This window comes from Mus musculus, chromosome 6 (assembly GCF_000001635.26).
Source record: "Mus musculus strain C57BL/6J chromosome 6, GRCm38.p6 C57BL/6J".
In the NCBI taxonomy this organism is placed as follows: Eukaryota; Metazoa; Chordata; class Mammalia; order Rodentia; family Muridae; genus Mus; species Mus musculus.
Genome location: NC_000072.6, coordinates 36,777,042 through 36,798,397, shown reverse-complemented (window position 1 = coordinate 36,798,397; position 21,356 = coordinate 36,777,042). Strand labels below are relative to the sequence as shown.

The window sequence follows — 21,356 nt, the reverse complement described above, 5'->3', positions numbered from 1 at the left end:
GATCTATGCCACACTCATCCAGCGAAGCCTCCTGCTATTGAATAAAGACACATTTTATATCTGACCTTCACTCTGGCCATTGCCTCTCCTGCTTTTCTTGCTCTACTCAGAGATGAACGGTAAAGCAAGTAAACATGGAAGGTTTACCACTGCCTTTGAGACACTGATCCTTAGCACTGCGATGGCAGGAATGGACTTTGTCCCTTAACACTAGATAATTCTCTTTCTTATTGCTTTATTGCTTTATTTATTTATTTATTTATTTATTTATTTATTTATTTATTTATTATGGAGCCCTGTTTAGCAACGGTGATAATGGTTAGTATTCACTGAGTGCTTTCTCTAGAGTGGCTGGCATGTTATTAGATCTTTGCATTAAATGCTGTGTTAAATTCTTCCAATAACTCTATAGGGTAAAGACCACTCCCTTCCAGATAAAGGAGGTGAATCTCAGGTTGGTCACATCATAGAAGGTGGTAGAATGTGAAACTGATGTAGTATAAGTTTATCTAACACAAAGACATTGAATAGCACAGTCTTTTACTTCCCTCTCTCATTCAATGGCAAATGTTTGAAGTATTTTGGTTCAACATTCCCTTCAACATAGCCAGATCCAGTAACAGATTCTCACACTGTTAATCTATTTCTAACTCATTGATAATTACAGAATACAGTTCTGGGTAATGAATGTTGCTGTTAGGAGAGACACCACCCACCCAATTGCATGTTATCAGATCCTGATTCATTTCCAGTTGTTTTCACAAGCATCCATTTACCTGGCCTGGTGGTTTCAACATGATTGTGCTGAGCAGAGGGCTCCTCTGGGACTGAAGGCAGGAGCATGTCTAGGAGCTACTGTCTGATCCTTAGGCCTGCCATCACCTGACTCAATTGTTAGACTGCTGTATTCCAGCCCCGGGGGAGGCCACAATGCTGTGTTTGTTTGTGTATGAGAGTCCCTGGCTTTGATTAGCAGCAAGCTACAGTGCAGCTGAACATACAATAGGGACCAAAGGATGGGGACAAAAAAAAAATCCTGCTACAGTTTCTCATTGGAAAGCATTCACTGTCGAGCTTGGGCATCCAACAGTGGGCCACAGAGGAACAGAGGCTGGGAAAGGTTAGGTGATGGATTCTCCACGCCCTACAGCCTGTTCTGTGCAACAAGGTCATTCTGTTACAGGAAGCATTGAGCCTCTGCCCCTCATAATGTCTTTTATGGTTTGGCTTAGAGACTATTATTAATGAGCTTTGAAGAGGGGCAAAGGGTGGAAGGCTGGCAACTGTGAGGAAACCCCAGGATGACAGGAAAGTGAGTAAAGGCATTGAAAATGATATACCCGCCACAAAGCGCAGGTCTATGCATTTAATGGCATCATTAGTCTGACTGCATGGAAGAGCTGAAAATAGCCAGAGCCTTAGTTCAATCAATAGAACAAGGAAGTAGGAAGTATAGGTAAATTGAAATTTATTTTTTGACTGAAACATAATATAAAAAGATTGCACACACACATATATATGCATGTATGTATGTATGCATGTATGTATGTATGTAGTGTGTGTGTATGTACATATGTGCATATGCATGTATGTGTGTGTGTGTGTGTGTGTGTGTGTGTGTGTGTATTGCTCTGTGTGATATTTTGGTGCATGGGTTTTGAAACCAGGTTAAACATACCTAGCTTTTCAAATATCCTTTCTATATAGTGGAAACATTGACATTCTTTTATCCTCAATTTTTTAAATATATAGCGTATTGTTGTACTAGATCCACACACCATTGAGCAGGAGCACACCAGAATGGAAAGGGAGAATTTTCATTTTACATCATAGACAAAGTCAGTGGTTTCTAGTTCCAAATAACAACTGTATTTCCTCTCCTGCATGGAATTAAATCTTAAATCTACCATAAGCACCCCTTTCCTTTAGAATGTATATAACAAAGTACCTGCTTGAAGGGAAGAACTCTGGAGTTATTCTGAGATCGTAGATAAGATTTTCAACATACAGACTATTTGTCCAAGCTATTGTCTTTGTTACAGCAAGACCTCATCTATTATTGTAGGCTTCGGATTCCTAGTGGAGACCTCCTTAGAGAAAAAGAATACTTGTAGTTAGAAAATAAAAATCAGATAGTCATTCAATTAAGGTTTTCAGAGAAGGAAGACCTACTTTCTCTGAGAAAGCTGGGGCAGAGTTAAGATTTAAAACAAAACCAGAGTTGGGTTGCACAGAATACAAAGGCAGGAGGAGAAGATGGAAATAACACGAAGTGTTATGATTTGGATGTGAAATGTCCCCCACACTTGCGTATTTGAACATTTGGTCCTAGCTGCTTATATTGTTTTGTGGGGTTGTGGAAGCTTTGGCTTAGGGCATCTCTGGAGGGCCTAGAACATTAGAAGCAAGCTTTCGGGAGTTATAATCTTGCGCCACTTCTAGTCTAGCCCTGTCCTCCCTGATCTGGAGTGGAGTGGGCCTCAGACACGTGGTCCTTTTGCCTTGAGCTGCTTTGTATCTCCCCATTGTGATAGGCTAAAACCCCGAGCCAAACCAAACATCCTCTTCTTCAGGTCGCTACTACCAGGTGTTTTGTCACAGCAGCAAGGACAGTAACTAACAGAACAAAGCAGCGAGGGTATGGGTGAGGAGGAATATATCTGGGTTGGATAGCATAGCCAGGAATGGACATTAGAGTTGGGGAAAGTGTTGAAAAGAATAGTATGGCCTTTTACGTGCAGCCTAAGGTGCCTTGGTTGGATAGCAAGGAATCACTGAATATCCTTTAAAGGGGAGAAGAAACTTGGTAAATTATTGTATAGGAAAGATGGTTCCTGAAGCAGTTATAGCTGAGGTAGAGAAGGTGAGTTGGGCTATTAAGGGGAATGTTTGGTGGACCACCCTCCCTCCAAATCTTTGATCTTTACAAGTTTATAAATAATTTTTACATTTCAATCATTTGCCTAATTGTGCAATCTTTTTCATGAAAACTGTCTTTATTGCCCCTGGGAAAAGAATTACTTCCTATTTTGTTCTAAAACCTTCTTTTGTTTTATGTTGTCTATTGAACACACACACATACACAACCACATACACACACACACACACACACACACACACACACACACACACCAGGCTCTATGTTTAGCATAAGGAGTACTGACATAAATATGTATATTTCCAGTCCCCAGATTATACAATCATATAATCTAGTCACGGGGCAGCAGGTTGGAATATCAATAGCTGTGGTCTAGATATGCATATTGAAAGCATATTGGAAAAATATATAAATCAGCAACATAGATCAGAGGAGGCTTTCAGAGGAGAGTGTCTTTTGATTTGTGATTGAAGAATATTGAGAGGGAGCATATTAAAGGTAGACGTGATGGTGTGAATGCTTAATTCATTCTTGTCTGGAAATAATTAAATCAATCAATCCTCCCTACTTAGCTTGCCTTTAAGGTTAATGTCTTTCGTGGTCAAAATGGGATGAATAAGTAAATGGATAATGGAATGAATTTCCAATGCTTAGGTGTAAGTGGGGAGTTAGGAAGGATTCTTTCACCAGGCACTGTAAAACAAAAGAAAAAAAATCTGGGATGTAAGTACCCTGATGGAATATTAGTGAACTGAAGCTGAGTCAAAGGTGTGATGCCGAAATCAACCACTGGGGAATTCTAGTGCTGTCATTAGAAAGGGGGAACATGTAGGCAAAGTTTATTTGGAGAAGTCAGTGTTCCTGATCTAAAGGAGTCACGAAATGCAGGATCATCACTGGAACTGAGTGGGAGCTGGGCACCGGTTTTCCAGGTGTTTCTGAGTCTCACTGACATCCTTGATGCCTGGGAATTATGGGAGGTACCAGCCTCAGACTTGCAATCTCTGGTTGTTTGGTGATAGACTCTAATTTCCTAGGGTCATAACTGCATCTTCTTCTGTAGGAGCTTTTAAAACACAGTCTCTCTGAAATGTGATAAGACCATATGAATGATTTTACTTTCTGGAAGATGTGTTGTGTGATGTTGCTCCTTACAAAGGGGTTCCTTGGATCCATGGACTTTTAGGAAAAGATCAAAGTCAGGTCTAGGTATTTCAGATAAATATGGAATCTTCCAGAAGAGACCAGTTGAAAAAAGGAGAGTTATTTATCATCCGAGAGTCCACACTTCTTATGCTCACTGATTCATCCATAGAGATGCCCATCATCCCTGATGTTGTTTATTTTCCTGTGTCGAGGAACATTCTTCTGCTGGTCATGTTGAGAGTCATTACTCCCACAGAGAGTGGGAGACATAAATTCACGCGTGAAATTCAGCCCTGGAATGGCTTGAAAGCCAGACTATAGGGCTCAATACACACTGAGTACAATCCTCAGAATAGACACTGTGTAGGGCTGTAGTCAAAGGCAGATGCAGCCTCAGTGCTCTTGGCCGAAGGGCTCCTGTCCTTGGACAATCTCCAGCAACGCAGTTGGAGTTTTGTGGTAGACTTTTGCCCTTCCATGTGCCCTGCAGGGAGTCTAAGATGTTCCCTTCCTTTCTCCCATTTTCTTCATCCCATTCCAGGTTCTTCCCTCTCAGTGAGAGCAGGAAGATGGGGACACAGATCAATTTTATTTTTTCTTCCTTAAAATTTATTTGTCCAGCTTGATTAAATGGAAAGAAAGCCCAGGAAGTAAAAATTGTCTGGGTTCCAAGCCTCAATTTAATCGTGATTCAGGAGGGGCAGGAAGTGTCCTGGGGAACCAGATTAGAAAAGGCATTTTTTAAAAAGAAAGCCACTTACTTGGATTCTGTTATATTTAGTGTGATTACAGATGAAAGCCTTTAGTCCACAATTTCTGATCCGGGGGGCATGGGCCAAATAATAGATTTCATTGAAGGTTTTTCCCTTGATTCCTTTGAATAAGACAGCTTCTGGCAGTGCAGGGTGAGTCCACTGTAGTGACCCACTTGATATGTTAAAAAGAATCTTACATTTTGTTTAAACTTTTCTTTAATGATATTCCTAACTAATAATAATCCACCATGTTTCTATTGGAAACACTGTTTCCTCCATCTTATCTCATTATCACCCTTAAAAGATTCTATACAACCAGTTAGATTATCATCATCTTCTCTACACAGTAGAGTAGTGAGATTCTGCTAGTGGAAGAAGTCTACACAGAGTTCCTATAAAAAGGGAGAGTGGAAGTTACCTCACCTACCTTCTAGGCTCTTCCAGAGATATTGTTTATGGTCCATAGAGAGAATGCAACAGATTATGTGGCTGACACAATTCATTAATAGTCGTTACATTTTATTTTTAAATTTATTGTGTTTGTATATATGTGCATGTGTAGGTTGGAAGACAACTTTGACGAGTTACTTTTCTGTCTGCCCTTACTTGGGTTCCAGGGACTGACCTCGGTCAGGTTTGCATTACCTAATAGCAAGCACCTTTACCCACATGGCCATCTTCTGACCCCAAAGCACTTCTTTTAAAAGAGCAGGTTAGCTGGGAATGGTGGTGCACACCTTTGATCCCAGCACTCAGGAGACAGAGGCAAAGGCAGGCAGATTTCTGTGAGCTATAGGTCAGTCTAGGCCACATAGTAAGTCCCAGAACAACCAGAGCTGTGTAGAGAGACCTTGTATCAAAATCACAAACAAATAAAAACAAGAACAAAGCAAACAAGCAAACAGCACAAAACCCCACATAGATAGATAGATGATAGATAGATAGATAGATAGATAGATAGATAGATAGATAGATAGCAGTTTGCCTACATTAAGATTTCCTGGGGCATATTATTATGAAATTAAATTTTCTAAAGGTGGGGGCTTAAGAATATTCATTTAAAATCATTTATCTTATTTTTGAGATTACAATTTTATCATTTCTCTCTTCTCTTTCCTCCCTCCAAACCTCCAATACCCCTCTCCGCCCTCTTTCAAATTCATGGCCTCTTTTTTCATTAATTATTACTACATTCAAACACTAGTTTTTAACGTTAAAAGATGAACCATCTGCAGTAAGGAATATATATGTATATATATATATATTATGTATATGTATGTGTATGTATATATATATATATATATATATATATACACACATATATATATATATATACACACACACACACACATACACACGATTTTGGTTTTTTCTTTTTTCTTTTTTTACTTTTCTCTTTCTTTCTTTCTTTCTTTCTTTATTTTTTTCTTTCTTTCCTTCTTCCTTCCTTTCTTTCTTTCTTTCTTTCCTTTTTTTTTTGGTTTTTGTTTTTGTTTTTTGAGACAGGGTTTCTCTGTGTAGCCCTGGCTGTCCTGGAACTCACTCTGTAGACCAGGCTGGCCTAGAACTCAGAAATCTGCAGGCCTCTGCCTCCCAAGTGCTGTGATTAAAGACATGTGCCACCACTGCTCGACTCTACATATCTTAAAAATAGGGCTTATGACAACATGATCATTGTTCCAGAATAACTTGAAGTTGGTCTTCAGGTCTAGATTAGACTTTAGCAGGTACAAGCTTTGTCTTTGAATCAAACTGCTTGAAGTTTTCAAACCTCTCTGTCTTCTTTCATGAAATTCTGGGCCCAGGTGAAGCACTCCATAGGTCCCTTGGAGCTTTGGTTTCTAGCTCAAGCTCTTACTTTAGGCAGGCCCTCTGGTTCTTCCTTCTTACCCTAGGAATTGCTTTCTGCCTGTGTCTAAAACAGATAGTCTCAGATATGGTCCCTGGTATGATGTTAGTTCACCTAGGAGTTCATTAGAAAGTCACACTCTCTGATAACACTCCAGTCTCTGAAGGTGGGGTCAGAAGACAATGCTTTGGTAGTCCTGGTGACTTTAATTTGTGAGAAAGTTAGAGAAGTAATGATTTGAACACTTGATCCTGCCTAGCCTATGTCAGGATACTATCCACAACTGCCCCGTTTGTCTTCCCAAATCCGTGAGTGAAGGTCTGTTGTTGTGTATCTTATGGAGGTGCACTAAGAAATTTTACCTCTCTAAAAGTTACTTTCAAGTCTAAGAACTGAGTTTCCTTGTTTCTAAACTAGCTTGGTCCACATATACAAATACAAAGTTCACTTGGAAATTTTGACAGAGAAGTGAAATTTTTAGTTACTGGCAATCTTCCCTTTGCTTGGATTCATTTCACAGCTGAATTAATGGACACTAGGTGTCTAACAACACAGACCATACATAAGTGTATGAACCAATAGTAGCATGTACATTTTCCTAAGACAAATATGCTTTACGGTCACTGGCCAGTGACATCCTTTCATTATCCATTTATAGTGGATCACTGCAGATTTGTTATTCACATTAGACACAGAACATGAAGGATATAGTACTAGTGTCTCCTTATCTCCCAGGAGTAAACTCATTGTCCTATGAGTTTCAGAAATGGGTAATCCAAAGAAGTTGGATAACAGAAATCCAAGTGCAGACAAGAAGAAAGTATGTAATGGGAGGTGAAACTCAAACATAAATGGTGTGAGACAAGTGTGAGAAACACAGACACTGCGCCTGTTTGAGAGATCCTCTGTGTTCAGCAAACACACTCCATCAAGACAGAAGGCAAACTAAGCCATGTAAATGGGCAACACAGGCCTGACAAAAGAGAATAGGCTGTTCCGAACACAATCGAAGCTAGCAACAAAATCACTTTAATGGGATTTTAGATTCTATTTTGCAACACGGAGCGTTAAAAGAGTGGAACACTGGAAGCTAGTCCAAACCTAAAAAGGTGTCTGACATTTTCCAAGGAAGGAAAAGGCAACTGTTACATGCTATAATTTTTCTACAAGAGTAAGGGAGTTAGCAGTTCAGGTCAATCCTGTTAAGTTCCCCAAAAAGCTCCAAATCTCAAATAAATATTGCATATATGCAAACACTGTAGTAAGAGAATCTTAGTGATTGGACACAATTTTTAATAGGTCCCAGATCAGTTGTAATTTCCCCAATTCATTATTAGAGTTGCTTTCCATGGTGTCTGGTTAAATGATCATTTCTGCTGTCCCATAGATCCATGCAAATTAACAGCTTTCCATAGGACCTGTCCACATATCACTCCTGAAAAGTAACGAATTGAGTTAGGTTTATATAGATTTAAAGTAGGGCTCAGAGGCCGAAGCAGAACATGTCCACCCATGTATGTATCCATAAACTATTTATGGGATGCTCTTCCATGCTTCAAGAACGGTAGAAAAGTGGAAGGCACCTGCTTTCATTCTTTGTAGAATAAAGGCAAGCCACAGAATTAGTCAGTAGGAAGGACTGTGGAGTGGATAAAAGAGAGCAAAGAGATAGAGGACCGGTGAGGGAGGGAGGCAGGTGAGGAGAGAGTGTGGAGAGGGTTCTGAGGCCCAGTCCAGTGTGTTTCCATTCCTGGGCTGAAGGAAAACAAAACAAACAATCAAATCACAAGTGTTAATCTCATATAATTTCAATGCTGAAGACCAAACTTCTTATTTTGAATTTTTATTAAGATATCTTTATAACAAATAAACATCTGTTATTATTCAACATATTATTTGACTTTTCCTACTCACCTATGGCATATTTTGAGTAAAGCATTAAGAAAACAATTAATTTATAGATGGACCCTTAAGACTATGATGTCTTTTTCATAGTTTAAGCATGAAACAACATTTTATTTTGCTGTTTCCGTATATTTAAATCAGGATCTCTGTGTTCTTTAGCTGATGCCATTGTTGTAGTTCCACTAAGATGTGAATATTAAATACAACTTGGAGGAGAAGAGAACTATGCTTTGATGTTGATAAAATAGACAACGGTCAAATAAACCAAGTTCAAATAGAACAAAGGTCACTCATAAAAATAGTCAATGTGTAAGAAAATAGCATTGGTACAGATAAACTATGAATTTGTATAGTGCAGGCTATCTTCTAGCCCCAGCCGTCTGAGAAGTTGGCATCCATTCCTGAACACTAGCAATGTCAGCAGAAATTTCAACACCACTAATTTATTTTATGGTTAGCAGCTGGATGTCAGGGAAGAAAATGAAGCTAACATTTCGGATGATCATATATGGGATAGGACCTCCAAGGAAATAAGACATAGGCATTTCTCTGCAAAATGCAGAGAAAGAAAAATAATAACAGCGACAAAAACAATTTTAAAACCACAGAGGAATCGAATCCATATTTAATCACAAAGATTTTATTCTAATAAAGCCAACATCTCTTTGACTCTTAGCCAAGCTGTGAGCAGGTTGAAAGCCTGGCCTTAGGAGACCTTGATAAATGCTATTAACCTCCAAGTTTGGAGCTGACAGCAGGAGGTGACCTCGAAGCTTCTTTGCTTGTTTAGCTGTGCTTAGCTGTGCCTGGGTTATATAATTCACTACCACGGAGAGCAGGAGAGCGTAGCTGACAACAAAGCAAGTGAGCCCTACCAGCTGTCAAGTCGTCCCCTTAACTGTCCATTAGCCTGGGTGCTCTGAATGGGACACCTGTGGGCACGGAATGTATTGTGGGAAACTCATTAGAGCCTGAGCACAGGCAGTCCACCTCAAAGCTCACTTTGAGCCTGTGAAAAACAGAGGCAGACCTCCTAACATCCATCGTTCCCCAAGCCCAGCTCGCTCTGTAAGAAGAATGACCATATCAGGGTATGTGGGAAGGATAACAAGGTACCCCGTGGGCCGGCTCCACAGTCAGCTGCATGACCACAGAAAGCAGAGTGCTTGTTTGTGAAGGGCAAGTGCTGTTAGGGTTGCAATTCAACCGACAAACGGATGCCAGAAAACCATCAGAAAGTTTATAATGCGAATTTGAAAATAAAAGAAAGCCTTACAGAAAAATGTATCCCTATTGCAGTGTCGGGAGTTTTATTTCTCCATGTTAGTGCTCTTCTCCTATCTGAACACCTTAGAAGACGCTTCTTACCTTTTAGAACATCTCTTTGCAATTCATTTACCCTTGATTCTGACCAGGCATTTCTAATCTGTAATCTAGAATGCACAGTGTATTGGCTGTATAAGGCCAGGTGAGAATCTGCAGCAGAAGCCCGCGGTGCTCAGCTCCCTAGGAGTGGGGAAAGGTACGGTTGCTGCTGTAATATGGCGGCTTGGGTAGTTAGACTACTTACTGCTCATTCAGGACGTGACACTGAGATGTGCGGTTTCATTTTACAATGTAGCCACGCTCTGTCTCCCCGTGTGTATTACTGTTTCTAAATGAAATGTGAGATGCGTATTTTTTAGGGGAAGGAGTTCATGGGAGTGGCTGGGCGAATTTCAGGAAAAGATGAGAGAAAAAGAAGAGGTAAGAATGTTTTATCTCCTAATGGTGTAAATCCTTGTCATCAAATGGAGGCTACTGAGTGTTTGTTTAAATATGAATGTATTCCATGATGTTTTCCAAAGGAGCAGGAGCATCATGAGCACACGATGGATCATTTAGCTAATAAAATAGAGGGCACTGGTTTTGTTTTGATTTGTTTTTGAAGTCATGGGACACAGACTTGAGGTCTTTTAGGTAATGGGATGTGTTTAGATTAGGTAGACCGTTTAACTTTGTATGTGACCCTTAGATGTCACAGGACTAGCTGTTTAAATGCTGCTGTGAATGCTGGCAGAGCAGGTGCATGCACAGCTGGGTAGCAGCTGGCTTATTGCAGCAACTGGGCTCAGGTCTTTTCTGTAGTCTTCTCCCCCCCTTAGCCCCATTCATCAGCTCTTGGGAACATGTTCTTATTTGTGTCTGTACAGGTTTCAAAGCTCTTTGTAGACACCGAGAGAGAGAGTCTGAGAATCAGTTGGATTCTGATAAAATGAAGAAAAAAAAAGTCAAGTCTCTACAGGGGAGAAATCCTGGATTTTTTTTTTTAAATTCATTTGTTACATCCAGAGGTTAAAAGACTACACACACACACACACACACACACACACACACACACACACACACACACACAGAGAGAGAGAGAGAGAGAGAGAGAGAGAGAGAGAGAGAGAGAGAGTCTGAGCTGAACAGGAAGAGGAGAGCACAGAAGCCTTGGAAAAGTGACAGAATTGTTTGCTTCTAGCTCTTCAAAACACCTTGATTTAGTGACAGATTTTAAGTGCTGCTCCCCACAGATCTAAGTCATGCTATGCTGTCTTTGGAGTCTTAAAATTCTTAAGAACCAAGACAAGGGAGTCAAGGCTGACTTTTTGTAACATTGAACATTTAGGGTCAGAAAGTGATAAATGTTTCATGTATACGATATTATTCATATATTAACTGATTCAGTTAACCCTTACAGGAACTTAGAAAGGCATGGAGATTACTGAGCAGTGCCAGAGGTGAGGACATTGACATATAAGGCTATTAAGGAAACTGTAGGTCTTAAAAATACACAACCTACACCCTGAGAGGGGATATTTACACTGCTCCAGAACTCAAGTACTTGCCTGTGATATCAAGTCAAGAAAGAGAGCGTAGCCATTATTGGGTTAAACTGGTGAGTGAAAAAGTTAGTGGTTAGGGCTGAAAGAGCAAGTACTTAGAAACATCAAAAGGATGACATCTGGGCATCAAAACCCAGAAAGCAAACTAGGAAATGTGGGTGTTGATGGGGGAAGACTTAATTCTCTCTGTTATATTGATGGCTCCTTTGTACTTAATTTTACTCTAAACATAAATGTTACATTTTACAAGGAATTCAAGGGTTTTGTTGCTGTTGTTGTTGTTGTTTGCTTCTCAAAATCTTCAGCCGGTAGTTAGCAAAGACTAGAGTTGAATTCAAAGTTGTCTGTCTCTAAAATCCATGCTACTAATAACTTTATAACAAATGAAAGTCAACAGCTCTGGGGAGGAGCAAGTTCCCACCACCCAGAAAAACCTGTGACTATTGTCCTTGATAACTCAGTACATGTGATAGGCAGCTCTGAAAAGCCTAGGGATTTCGAGTTAAAAGGAGATCCAAAGCCCACTATTTGTTGCCTTAAAATTATATAAGATGAGCTCAACGTATTTACAAATTTCAACCTCTATAGACACAGAGATGAAATACTACACAGAAGACAATGGACTATTTTATGTGACTTGCCTATTTTTGGAACTTTCTGGAATTGCTGCTTTACCATGGGGAGGAAAGGAAAGGTGTGTTGCTTATCCACATAGCCATTTTCTTACTTCTCAGCCATGCTCTGCCACTACAGCCTTTCTGTCCATCTCCTCAGGGATATCTTTACATGCGCCTTCCCCTTTAGCTATCTGAGATCCCAGGACACTGACTGATTTGTATCAACTTTTGTGCATGTATCCTGTGGTAATCAGGGTCTCACCTCATTCATTTTCTTCCTTCAAAGGTTGTAATTTATTTAATGCAAAGATTTCATTTTTAAAAAATTATATTGAAAACTTCACTTTAAAACCCTTGCAAATAAAATAAACACCACACACAAATTAATCACATCCAAAGTCTATATACATCTCAGTGACCTTCTGTACAGTTAGTTAGACTAGCCATTCTGAGACTGTAGAGTTTCACAGTGGATATTACCCTTTCAGAAAGTTATTTCCTTGGCCCCATAGCATCCTTTGAGATTGCCTTGTTGATGTATTGAATGCGCTACATGTAATTATCTTTACTCTATTTAATTGATATTTTGTTTCAAGAAGACTCCATGAAATCTACAAAGAGAAAAAAAATGAAAGAGCTAGCTATGTGTTAATGCCTGTGGGACATAATGATGTGGGACTGGAATATTTTGCGGTTTCTAAGATGAAAAGCAAGAGAGTGGAGTTTTGAGGTCTCCAGGATTTCCCCAGTCGGGACTCTTAGGTATGTGGGCAGATGATGATCTGAAGTCTGGGGGGGTTACTATACTACCCACATGCTCACGCCCACTGCCCAGCTAGGACACTTTAAAGAAGTTTGGATTTAAAAGTACCTGAATATTTAAGAATTCTTGTTGTCCAAATTTAAATCAGAGAACACATAGGGGAGAAAAAGACATTCCATCAAATAGTATTTTGCTTCCTTTACTGGGAAAAGCAAAAGACAAAGACAGAATGGCAAATGGCTGGAGGCTGGAAGAGGAGGCAAACAGAGCCAGAGCCTGCACACCTAGCGACCAAGCTCTCCTGCTGCCCCAGGTCCGTTCATCGGGACTCTCAGCCCTGGAGTATTCATCTACACCCTTAGATCAGCTCTAGGTGATGAATGTGCTTCTGACTAAGATAGCTGTGCATGTGTGGAAATGGGGGTAGAGAGAGAGAGAGAGAAAGAGCGGCCATCAACCTGAGAGGAGCCCCACATCCAACAGAGAGGCTTGGCTTGGGGACAGACAAAGCAGCTAATTGTGAGCAATTCCACTAAGGGGCCTGGGAAACTCAAGCACAGAGGGGTGGCTGTGACCCATTTGGCACTAGCAGGGCTGGCCTTGCATATTTCAGCACCCTAGATGCTCAAACACCTGGAGTTTCTCATGAGTGCAGCCCTGTTCTTGGAGATTTATGACATTTACCAGATCTGGCAGCTGGCTAATCTGCAGGAAAGGTAATTCTTTAAGGGGCCCAGTCTGTAAGGCAGGGCTCCCCAGGAGGGCTCTGGTTCCCTTCTTAGTTCCATTCAAACCTTGGACAGTTTGGCTGCAGTGAAAATGCTGTCTGAAGCTGGGGGTTTGGCTGTGCGGGCTAAGTGCTTGCTCTGCAAGCATGGGGACCTGAGTTGGAAATACGAGATCCTAGGGATAAAAGGTCATTGCTGTGATCCCAGCATGTGTGTGATGTGGAAACAGGAGGAGCTCTGGAACTTGCTGGCCTGCCATGGCAGTCCAGCTGAAATGACAAAGCTTCAGACCTAATGACAGTGTCTCAAAAAATGATAGTGTGGAAGAAGACACCTGGCATCTACCTCTGGCCTCTAGCCATATATTTATGGGCAAGTTCATCTGTACATGCAGGTATGGACACAACACACAGGCACACGCACGCGCACACACACACACCCCTAAACATTGCATTTGAGTTTCTGAATTCTTAGCCTGAAGTTACAAATGATGGAGAGTTCTCTATGATGACTATCTTGCTTTTCTTCTGAGGCTTGAGAAATTAAGCTTGGGCTTGCCATTTTCTCCTGTCAAGGCTCCATCATTCATTCTAATACCTATCATTCCCCCATAATGAGTGGCCAAGGGCAGCTGCCATTAAAACATGTCCTTCCTTAGGTTGGGAACACAGTTACCCACAGGTGTGAATCTGTTTGACAGTGATGTCATTTCCTTGCATAATTGTTAGCTTCCTCTTTTCCATTGGCAAATGGTCCTTCACTTGGTTTTCAAGTCAAAAGAACAGCGGAACCTTTCACTAACTCCCCTCTCTGGGGGTCTAATTCCTGATCCGAGCTACAAACTTTTTTATTAGTACCAGCCAAGAAGCAAATCTTACCATTCTAACAGAGGATGAGCATACATTATAAATAGTGGTGTGCAAAGTTTTCGTACACAGTAAACATATCCTCTACCACCACCGAAAAATAGCAAAGGAGCATAATATATAGGATGGGTTTGGACTTGAGATAGTAACTTTAAAATAGGAAATAAATACTCTATGTTCTACAGGTATTTTGCTTTGGTTTTTAAGCCTATTCAGTATCCCAAGACAGAGTGAATTTGAACAGCTCTTTTACTTCACAATATATACCTTGAATTGTGCTATAAATGTTTTATACATATGTTTGTTCTATTGAATGTAGACATGGCACTGGAGATTCTTGTTCACCTCTGCCAGGTGCCCCAGGGCCTGTGAACAAGTACCATAACACACACAGAAATCAGTAATGAGCCATGATATTGCTGAATCTGCCTTAGTTAACGGAATACTTAAACGCACAGTCTGCTCCAGGAAAGCTGATCTTGGGCTTGTGTCGTTTAGGGTATTATGTGGCCTCCTAAACATTTTGGTTCTGATTCATGGCTTAAAGCTGAGCTTCATAGATATTGTCTTTTTTCTTTTCTAATGAGATTCCTCCATCCTGCTCATCACTCAGCAGCTCACCAATAGACTGTGGAATAACACGACAGCAGATAAAAATAAAGTTACAGCCTAAAATAAGTGATAATTTCCCTCCTGCTACCTAAACGTGATTCCTCGGCTTCTGTTCACAAACCAGCAGCCAACTGAAAGAGGCTGAGTGACAAGGAGTAGCTCGGGCTCAGTCCAAAGTGACCACACTGCAGACAGGTTATATCTCAGGAGGGTCCCAGGGAGGCTAAACAAAGCTTTCACCCCAACAAACATGCCATCTGTAGCAATCAGATCTTACAACTTTGTTGGAGGTGGAGAAGACCTTGTCTCAGCAATGAGCAAGGATAATGCTTAATGTGGATAAGAGCCGGAATGCATCTCACCCTTTGATGATTATGAGGAATTTGCTTGAGAACAGAGTTTTATAAGGGAAAGAGTGAGTGCCGACCAGCTTTTAAAAGCTGCACACAGAGAAGTCCCCTATAGATAGTCTCTCATCCTTGAGTGATTGAGTAGGGAGGTGGAATAGTTCCTAGAATTATTGGCAGAGCTGAAGAAATGTATTCTAGCCTGGATATCTGGGGCAGCTCAAAGAGAACGCAATAAAGAGCTGGGTCATACAGGAATGGCTGTGTGTACCACAGTCAGAAAGCCTCCCTTCAGGAAGATATACACGAAGCTGCTGGTTCCAATAGGTTGGCATTTTGTCAGGCACAGGAAGGAAGGCATCTCAGAGTGCATTACAAGGCCATGGACGGAACTGCTATCTACAGACCAGTTGGCCCTGCCCCAGTTCCTATCAACTGCCTTTGTTCCCTCAGTACTGGATTCTCCAAGTTATAAGGACAACTGATGTGTGCTTGCCCTCACGATCACCTCCTAGATAGTCTGAGAAATACAGTCATTACAATTTATTGCTTTTTTTTCCCCCCTGCTGCTCTTTACATTTGCTTCTGTCTGGAAGAGAGTTGGAATGGCTGAGAGGCCACTGCCAGGCTCTGTGGTAGCATAATCCCTAACCAAAGGAATTATAGCTCACAGATTCAGGGTACATTCCACCATGGTGGGGAGGTCAGTCATGGATGCAGGAGCGTGAGGTCCCTGGTCACAATCCATCCGCATTGTTCAGGAAGGAATGAGCATTATTGCTTAGCTCACTTTTTTCTTTTTATGGAATTTTGTGGCCACATTTATTCTGGGTCTTTACAGTTCAGGTAACGAGATAACTTATCAAAGTTATGCCCAGCAACTTGATTTCTGGATGATTTGAGATCCTGACAAATTGGTGGTCAATAGTAACCAACACACCAGGTTGACTTAGGGAGGTGGTGGTCCAAGAGTTTTCAGAAAAATGCCTTTTTGGAGACATGTGGGGACTGCCAGCTGCCAAGATGGCTTGGTGTCTACAAGATGGATAATGTAGTAGGAGTCAAATGGAGTAAAAGAAAAAAGGTTATTTTCAAGTTTGGCATTGAAACATCTCAAAGTATTCCTATGGTATACTGTATATTAAATATCATCACTGACTGTATATTAAATATCACTGACTGTATATTAAATATCACTGTGAATTTATTTTCCACAGCAACCTCATGTAAGCAGTTAAAAACTAATTCATTAGCTTTAGTGTTAATGCCAATGAATTTTCTCTAACCAATTCATCTATTTTGTATATTTGTCTTATAGAAAGTTGTTATAAACTAGAAAATAACTATTGCAAGATTGTGATTGATTTGTTTTTTTAATAAATGAAGTGGAAGTTTCTAGCCTTCTGCTTGAATTTTTTGGTGTTCACTTAGACTGTATGCTAAAAATGTATCCAATGATTCATAGCTTCTATTTTTGATTAAATATGTGGGTGGGAGTGGTGGGAGAAATGAAAAAAAAATAAACAGTAACAAATTTTCAAAAGGTCGGTATTTAAACTGAATTTGAGATAAGGAAACTTGCTTGGTTCAGCAACTTAACCACACCCCAGCATCAGGCCAAGGAGGCAGAGGGATGCATAAGCCACCCAGGAAAAACATCAATACAGTCAAACTCCTTTGAGCATCTTCCCCTTTTCATGGTGGTAAGATTCCCACTTGCTTATCCTTTTCTTTTACCCTTACTTTTTTATCCTAGAAAGAAAAGCAAGCCAGACACCTTCAAACAAAACTCTAAGCCACCAGAGATTCCCAGAACATGGGGACATGGAGTTATTTGGCTACACACTGTAATTTACACATATTTTTATTGGAGAATGATTCAAGCTGTTGACCACCAAAGACACAATATCTTATTCTATAAAGTTAGTATTTCCTAGTTTTGATTTCTGGAAGGGTTTGTAGATCTCTTAGCCCTTCCTCCTCCTATGTGCTTCCGTTGTATGGGTGGCTGTTGGAGGATGGTTATAAATGTAAATATTTAGAAGTCAGTTTGGCAGTATAGGTTAGTAAACAGCAATAGCAGCTATCCCCCTGGGGCCTATGACCTCTTGAGTTGTGGGATTTTGACCAGATTTACAGGGCCACACATGAATGAATCCCTTCCATGGAGTAGGCCTCTTATCTAATCAGAAAACTGTTGTTTACCTGCATAACCACTGTACTGTTTTTCCTCCAGTGGACGTATCTGACCTGCTCTTGCCTGAGAGGTCCATTCTGTAGCATCTTGGATCTTGCACTGGATAAGACCACTGAAGCTTTTCTCCCTCGGCAGCAGTGCTATTTTAAAACAAAAATTGTCCCCTTTCTGTGATAATGACATAAAGCCCTATGCTCAGGCGTCCCAGACCTCTAGGATTTGAGAAACTGTAGAGTATCTTCATTTTGTTCTCTGCTCCTGGCTCCATTTCAGTGTCTATTTTTGACTCCATCCTTCTTTTTTCCTCTCTCAGCCAGTCCCAGCTTCATGTGGGTTTTTAATGGACATGGTAAGGAAGCTTCCTGGCCTAAAAGTGTTAACATGCTCTTCATATCCATGTCAGGATGAGGCATTACATTTAGAACCCTTCAATGGGTCAAGTCTTCTTGTGTTTTAAGTCCCACTGTCTTTAGGCCATTGTTTCTGTATCAGGACACTTACTGAGTTTCATTGTGGCAACTCTCACACATTAGAGATGAACCTGAGCCACCCTGTGTTTGGGTACCACGTGCTTGCCACAGAAGGCCTCATATTTACCTTTCCTTAGTGTGGCAGACCCTAATTCTGACCAGGTCAACCCAATGTGGTACATATCATGCTCTGTCTATAATTTCTTTTCTTTTTCCTTTTTCTTTTTTCTTTTTCCTTGTTCCTTATTGATCTTCAAATCCCAGCTTCTGGCACAGGCCACCATGAAAAACAGATGAAGAAGATGATCAATTCTTCGTGAGGTTTTGGTGGGTCTAGGTCAGGTGATTCGAGAAAGTTCCCACGATTGGTAGGATGTCTGCGTGATGCATAGGCGTTTTGCTTTACACATTCACTGACTCTATGCTGCATTAATGTGAAATAGCAAGGTTGGTTCTGGGCTGAGTTTTCTTCTTTCTATTTTGTCAGCAGTTTCTTCTTTCACTTCTCTTGAGCAGCTAGGGGAAAAGATAATATAACCTTGAGAAGAAAGCGGTTATCGCCAAATGAGAATGAAAGTCATGACTTTTAAATAGTAATACATTTTGGAGCTTCCAAGGCTATGAGGACTCGGGGCATAAAATTCATGACAATAAACAATGAATTGGCTCAGTGAGAGGTAGCGCTTCCTCCCAGTGGACGAGAGATAAAGCATTTATAGGCTGTAAGAAAAGCAGGGCAGAGAGAGAGAGAAAAATTACAAAGGCATGGTTGGGTCCTAGTGTAAGGACCCTGAATATTCCTCCCTAGGATTACTGGGGAAAGACTGTATAATTCTAGGGACTTTATAGTCCGGTGAAGCTGCTCCCTCCGCCAAGCACACAGCAACAGCCATCCACTCCAGTACATAGTAATCTGCATAGAGCAGCCAGGTTAGAAGGAAATATGCAGAGGATTGGGGAGAGAGGCTCATGACTGTGTTCTGTTCCTGACTCTCCTGTTCATCAGTGGCTTTGGCCTCTTTGTATTGGGAAATGTTGCTGTACATGGGGCATGTATCTGTGTATACTATGAGGACTATCTGAAGAATTACCAAGTTATGTTGCACACAGAAAACGCCAAACTGGGCTACCCCAGTTAAGTTTATTTAATATGGGTTCTAAATCAGGCAAGAATGAAATTTTAATTTGTAGCTTCTAGTCAGAAACATGAGGGAAAGAAAAAAAAAACCTTTTGATAAAAATATATGATCAGTATAATTAAGTCAACTTTCTGTCTAGGCTTTCTCAGAAAGGTTTTCCCTGTTTATTTTGTGATTTACATGAACATAAAGGTGCTCAATGACCCAGGTACTGAGTTTGAGAATCTAGCTAATGATATATTTACTACTACGTTATGAATAAAGGCCTTTCCAGTTCCCCAAAGAAGCTTTATTTTGAGGAATTAGATGGCTTAGTGCTTTACTCCAAAGCAATCTGTATGAGGCATGGCAATGCAGAGAGATAAGATAAGGAATGAACTCTCACAGGAACTGAGCCTCCCCACAAGGAAGATACTTAAAACATGAAATTCCATCAAAGTTCAATATTGAAGTCTGACATTCAAAATTGCTGGCTTCTGTGCCATTGATTCTTAGACTGAATTTCAGGTTGTCATCTGTGGGCTGACTGCTCATGACATGTATGGAAAACTAGAATCAGGTATTGTGGGTTTTCATTACTAGTGTTTGTCAAACCTATGTTTTTGTATGAGGACTTTAAGACTCCAAAAAACAAGATACCCATTCAAGCCATCATGCTTGCGAATGGCCAAACTGAGAAGTACATCTTCCCATTTCTCTGTTTTGTGATTTTTCCCATCATGTCCAGCTCTGGCTACCCAATAACTGCTCTTACTGTTAGGACATTCTGATCACCAATACAGTTTCTGAAAACCATAAGCCAGATTTCATTTTGAGGATGTATTAAGATGTCTGAACAATCTAGGAGTTGTGGAGCAAGAAAAGCTTAAGCATACACCAAGGAAGAGGTAAATAAATGGTGTACGGATTTCCAAATCTTCTGAAAGATAAAAAGTCAGCTACTTTTGTTATCCTTGGTCCAGATTTTTCTGCTTCTATTAAAAAAATACAAAGAGAAGCTACGCTGTATTGGTGTTGGCATTGTTTTCAAAGGGGCCCTTTCATTTCCTAGAAGACCTCATTTATCCCTAGCTCTCCCTGCTCCCAGAGGACTAGAAACTCAGCCAGGGCATCTGATTTATGTAATTAGCCTTTCCTGAGTACGGATGGCCTCTAACTCCCACATGAAGTGAGGTGAATTTGAGGAAAAGCACTGCCTTTATTTTGCATCCTACCCTCCCTCCCAACCCCAGCTCCCATTCTTAAGCAGACTTAGCATGGGGAGCAATGATTCTGAAATCCAGCGGGATCTCACCCTGGCAGAGCTTTCAGGGAAGAAGACTTAGAGCCCATCAAATTCATAATAATGAACAGTGAGGGTGCCTCTGTAGTGCTCTCACCCAAAGCCCCATTTAAAGACTGCAAGGGCAGGACAAAGCCTAGTGCTTTGGGAAGGGCAGATTTAGGCTAGATCAACTATGGAAATCAGCACTGGCTCACACGTCCAGGACCTAATGAGAATCTGGCGGAGGCCCAAAAAGAATTGAGTCTACTTGGCTGTGCATTTGAGTCCCCATTTTAATGTTTTTCATGGGAATCTGTAGAGCAGAAGGAGAGAGCAGAGGAAGCAGTGCGAGGAGGGCGTAATTACAAGTCTTGGCTATATGTTCATCTCAATTTCCTGAGTGGAAGACAATGGACACTCTCTGATGGCTTCTTCTATCATGGATTTTCCTATACTCATGGCTCTGTCCCATTTTGTAATGTTTGGGGTATTCAATTTCCCTGGCCCTGACAGAGATAAGTATATGTGTACCCTGGCATTCAATGAGGTCTCTACTTGAGTCCAGCTTTTGTGAATTTGCAAAGTTGACTGTCAGCCTCTCTATTTTTTTTTCCTCCAACCATAATCCATCACCTCCTTCATGTATATTCTTATGCTTAGAATCTGACAGTTCTAGAAAACGTAGTCAGAAAAGTGTCAAGAGAGATGAAGGGGGAAAGGGAAGTGCAAGCAGACATTTAGGACCACTGCCAAATTTCCTGTGAAATAATTTTAGAATTCTATTTGAATATGGCTGGAAGACGTCAGTGAGGAGGCAGGAGGACATGTCTTTTGCAAGCACAGTTCCTCTCCACACATCATGATGTAAGTGATGTCTTTTTGGTGTAAGAGAAATAGACTGAAAAGTGGTAAAAATACCTTCTTGCTGCAGTGTATTTTATCTGAAGCCT

At 40.7% G+C, this 21,356-nt stretch overlaps 1 protein-coding gene across 2 annotated transcripts in view; it reads left to right on the top strand.

The window, feature by feature from the left end:
* Positions 1-21,356, top strand: part of Ptn (pleiotrophin) — a 95,256-nt gene that overhangs the window by 11,782 nt on the left and 62,118 nt on the right. The window contains exon 1 of one of the 2 annotated variants that reach the window (XM_006505757.4): positions 13,364-13,499. The exons of the other annotated variant lie outside the window; for it this stretch is intronic. Within the exon in view, the coding sequence (XP_006505820.3) occupies positions 13,457-13,499 (43 nt within the window). The 5' untranslated portion in view covers positions 13,364-13,456. Of the gene's footprint in view, positions 1-13,363; positions 13,500-21,356 lie in introns of those variants that run through there. 2 annotated transcript variants of the gene reach the window in all.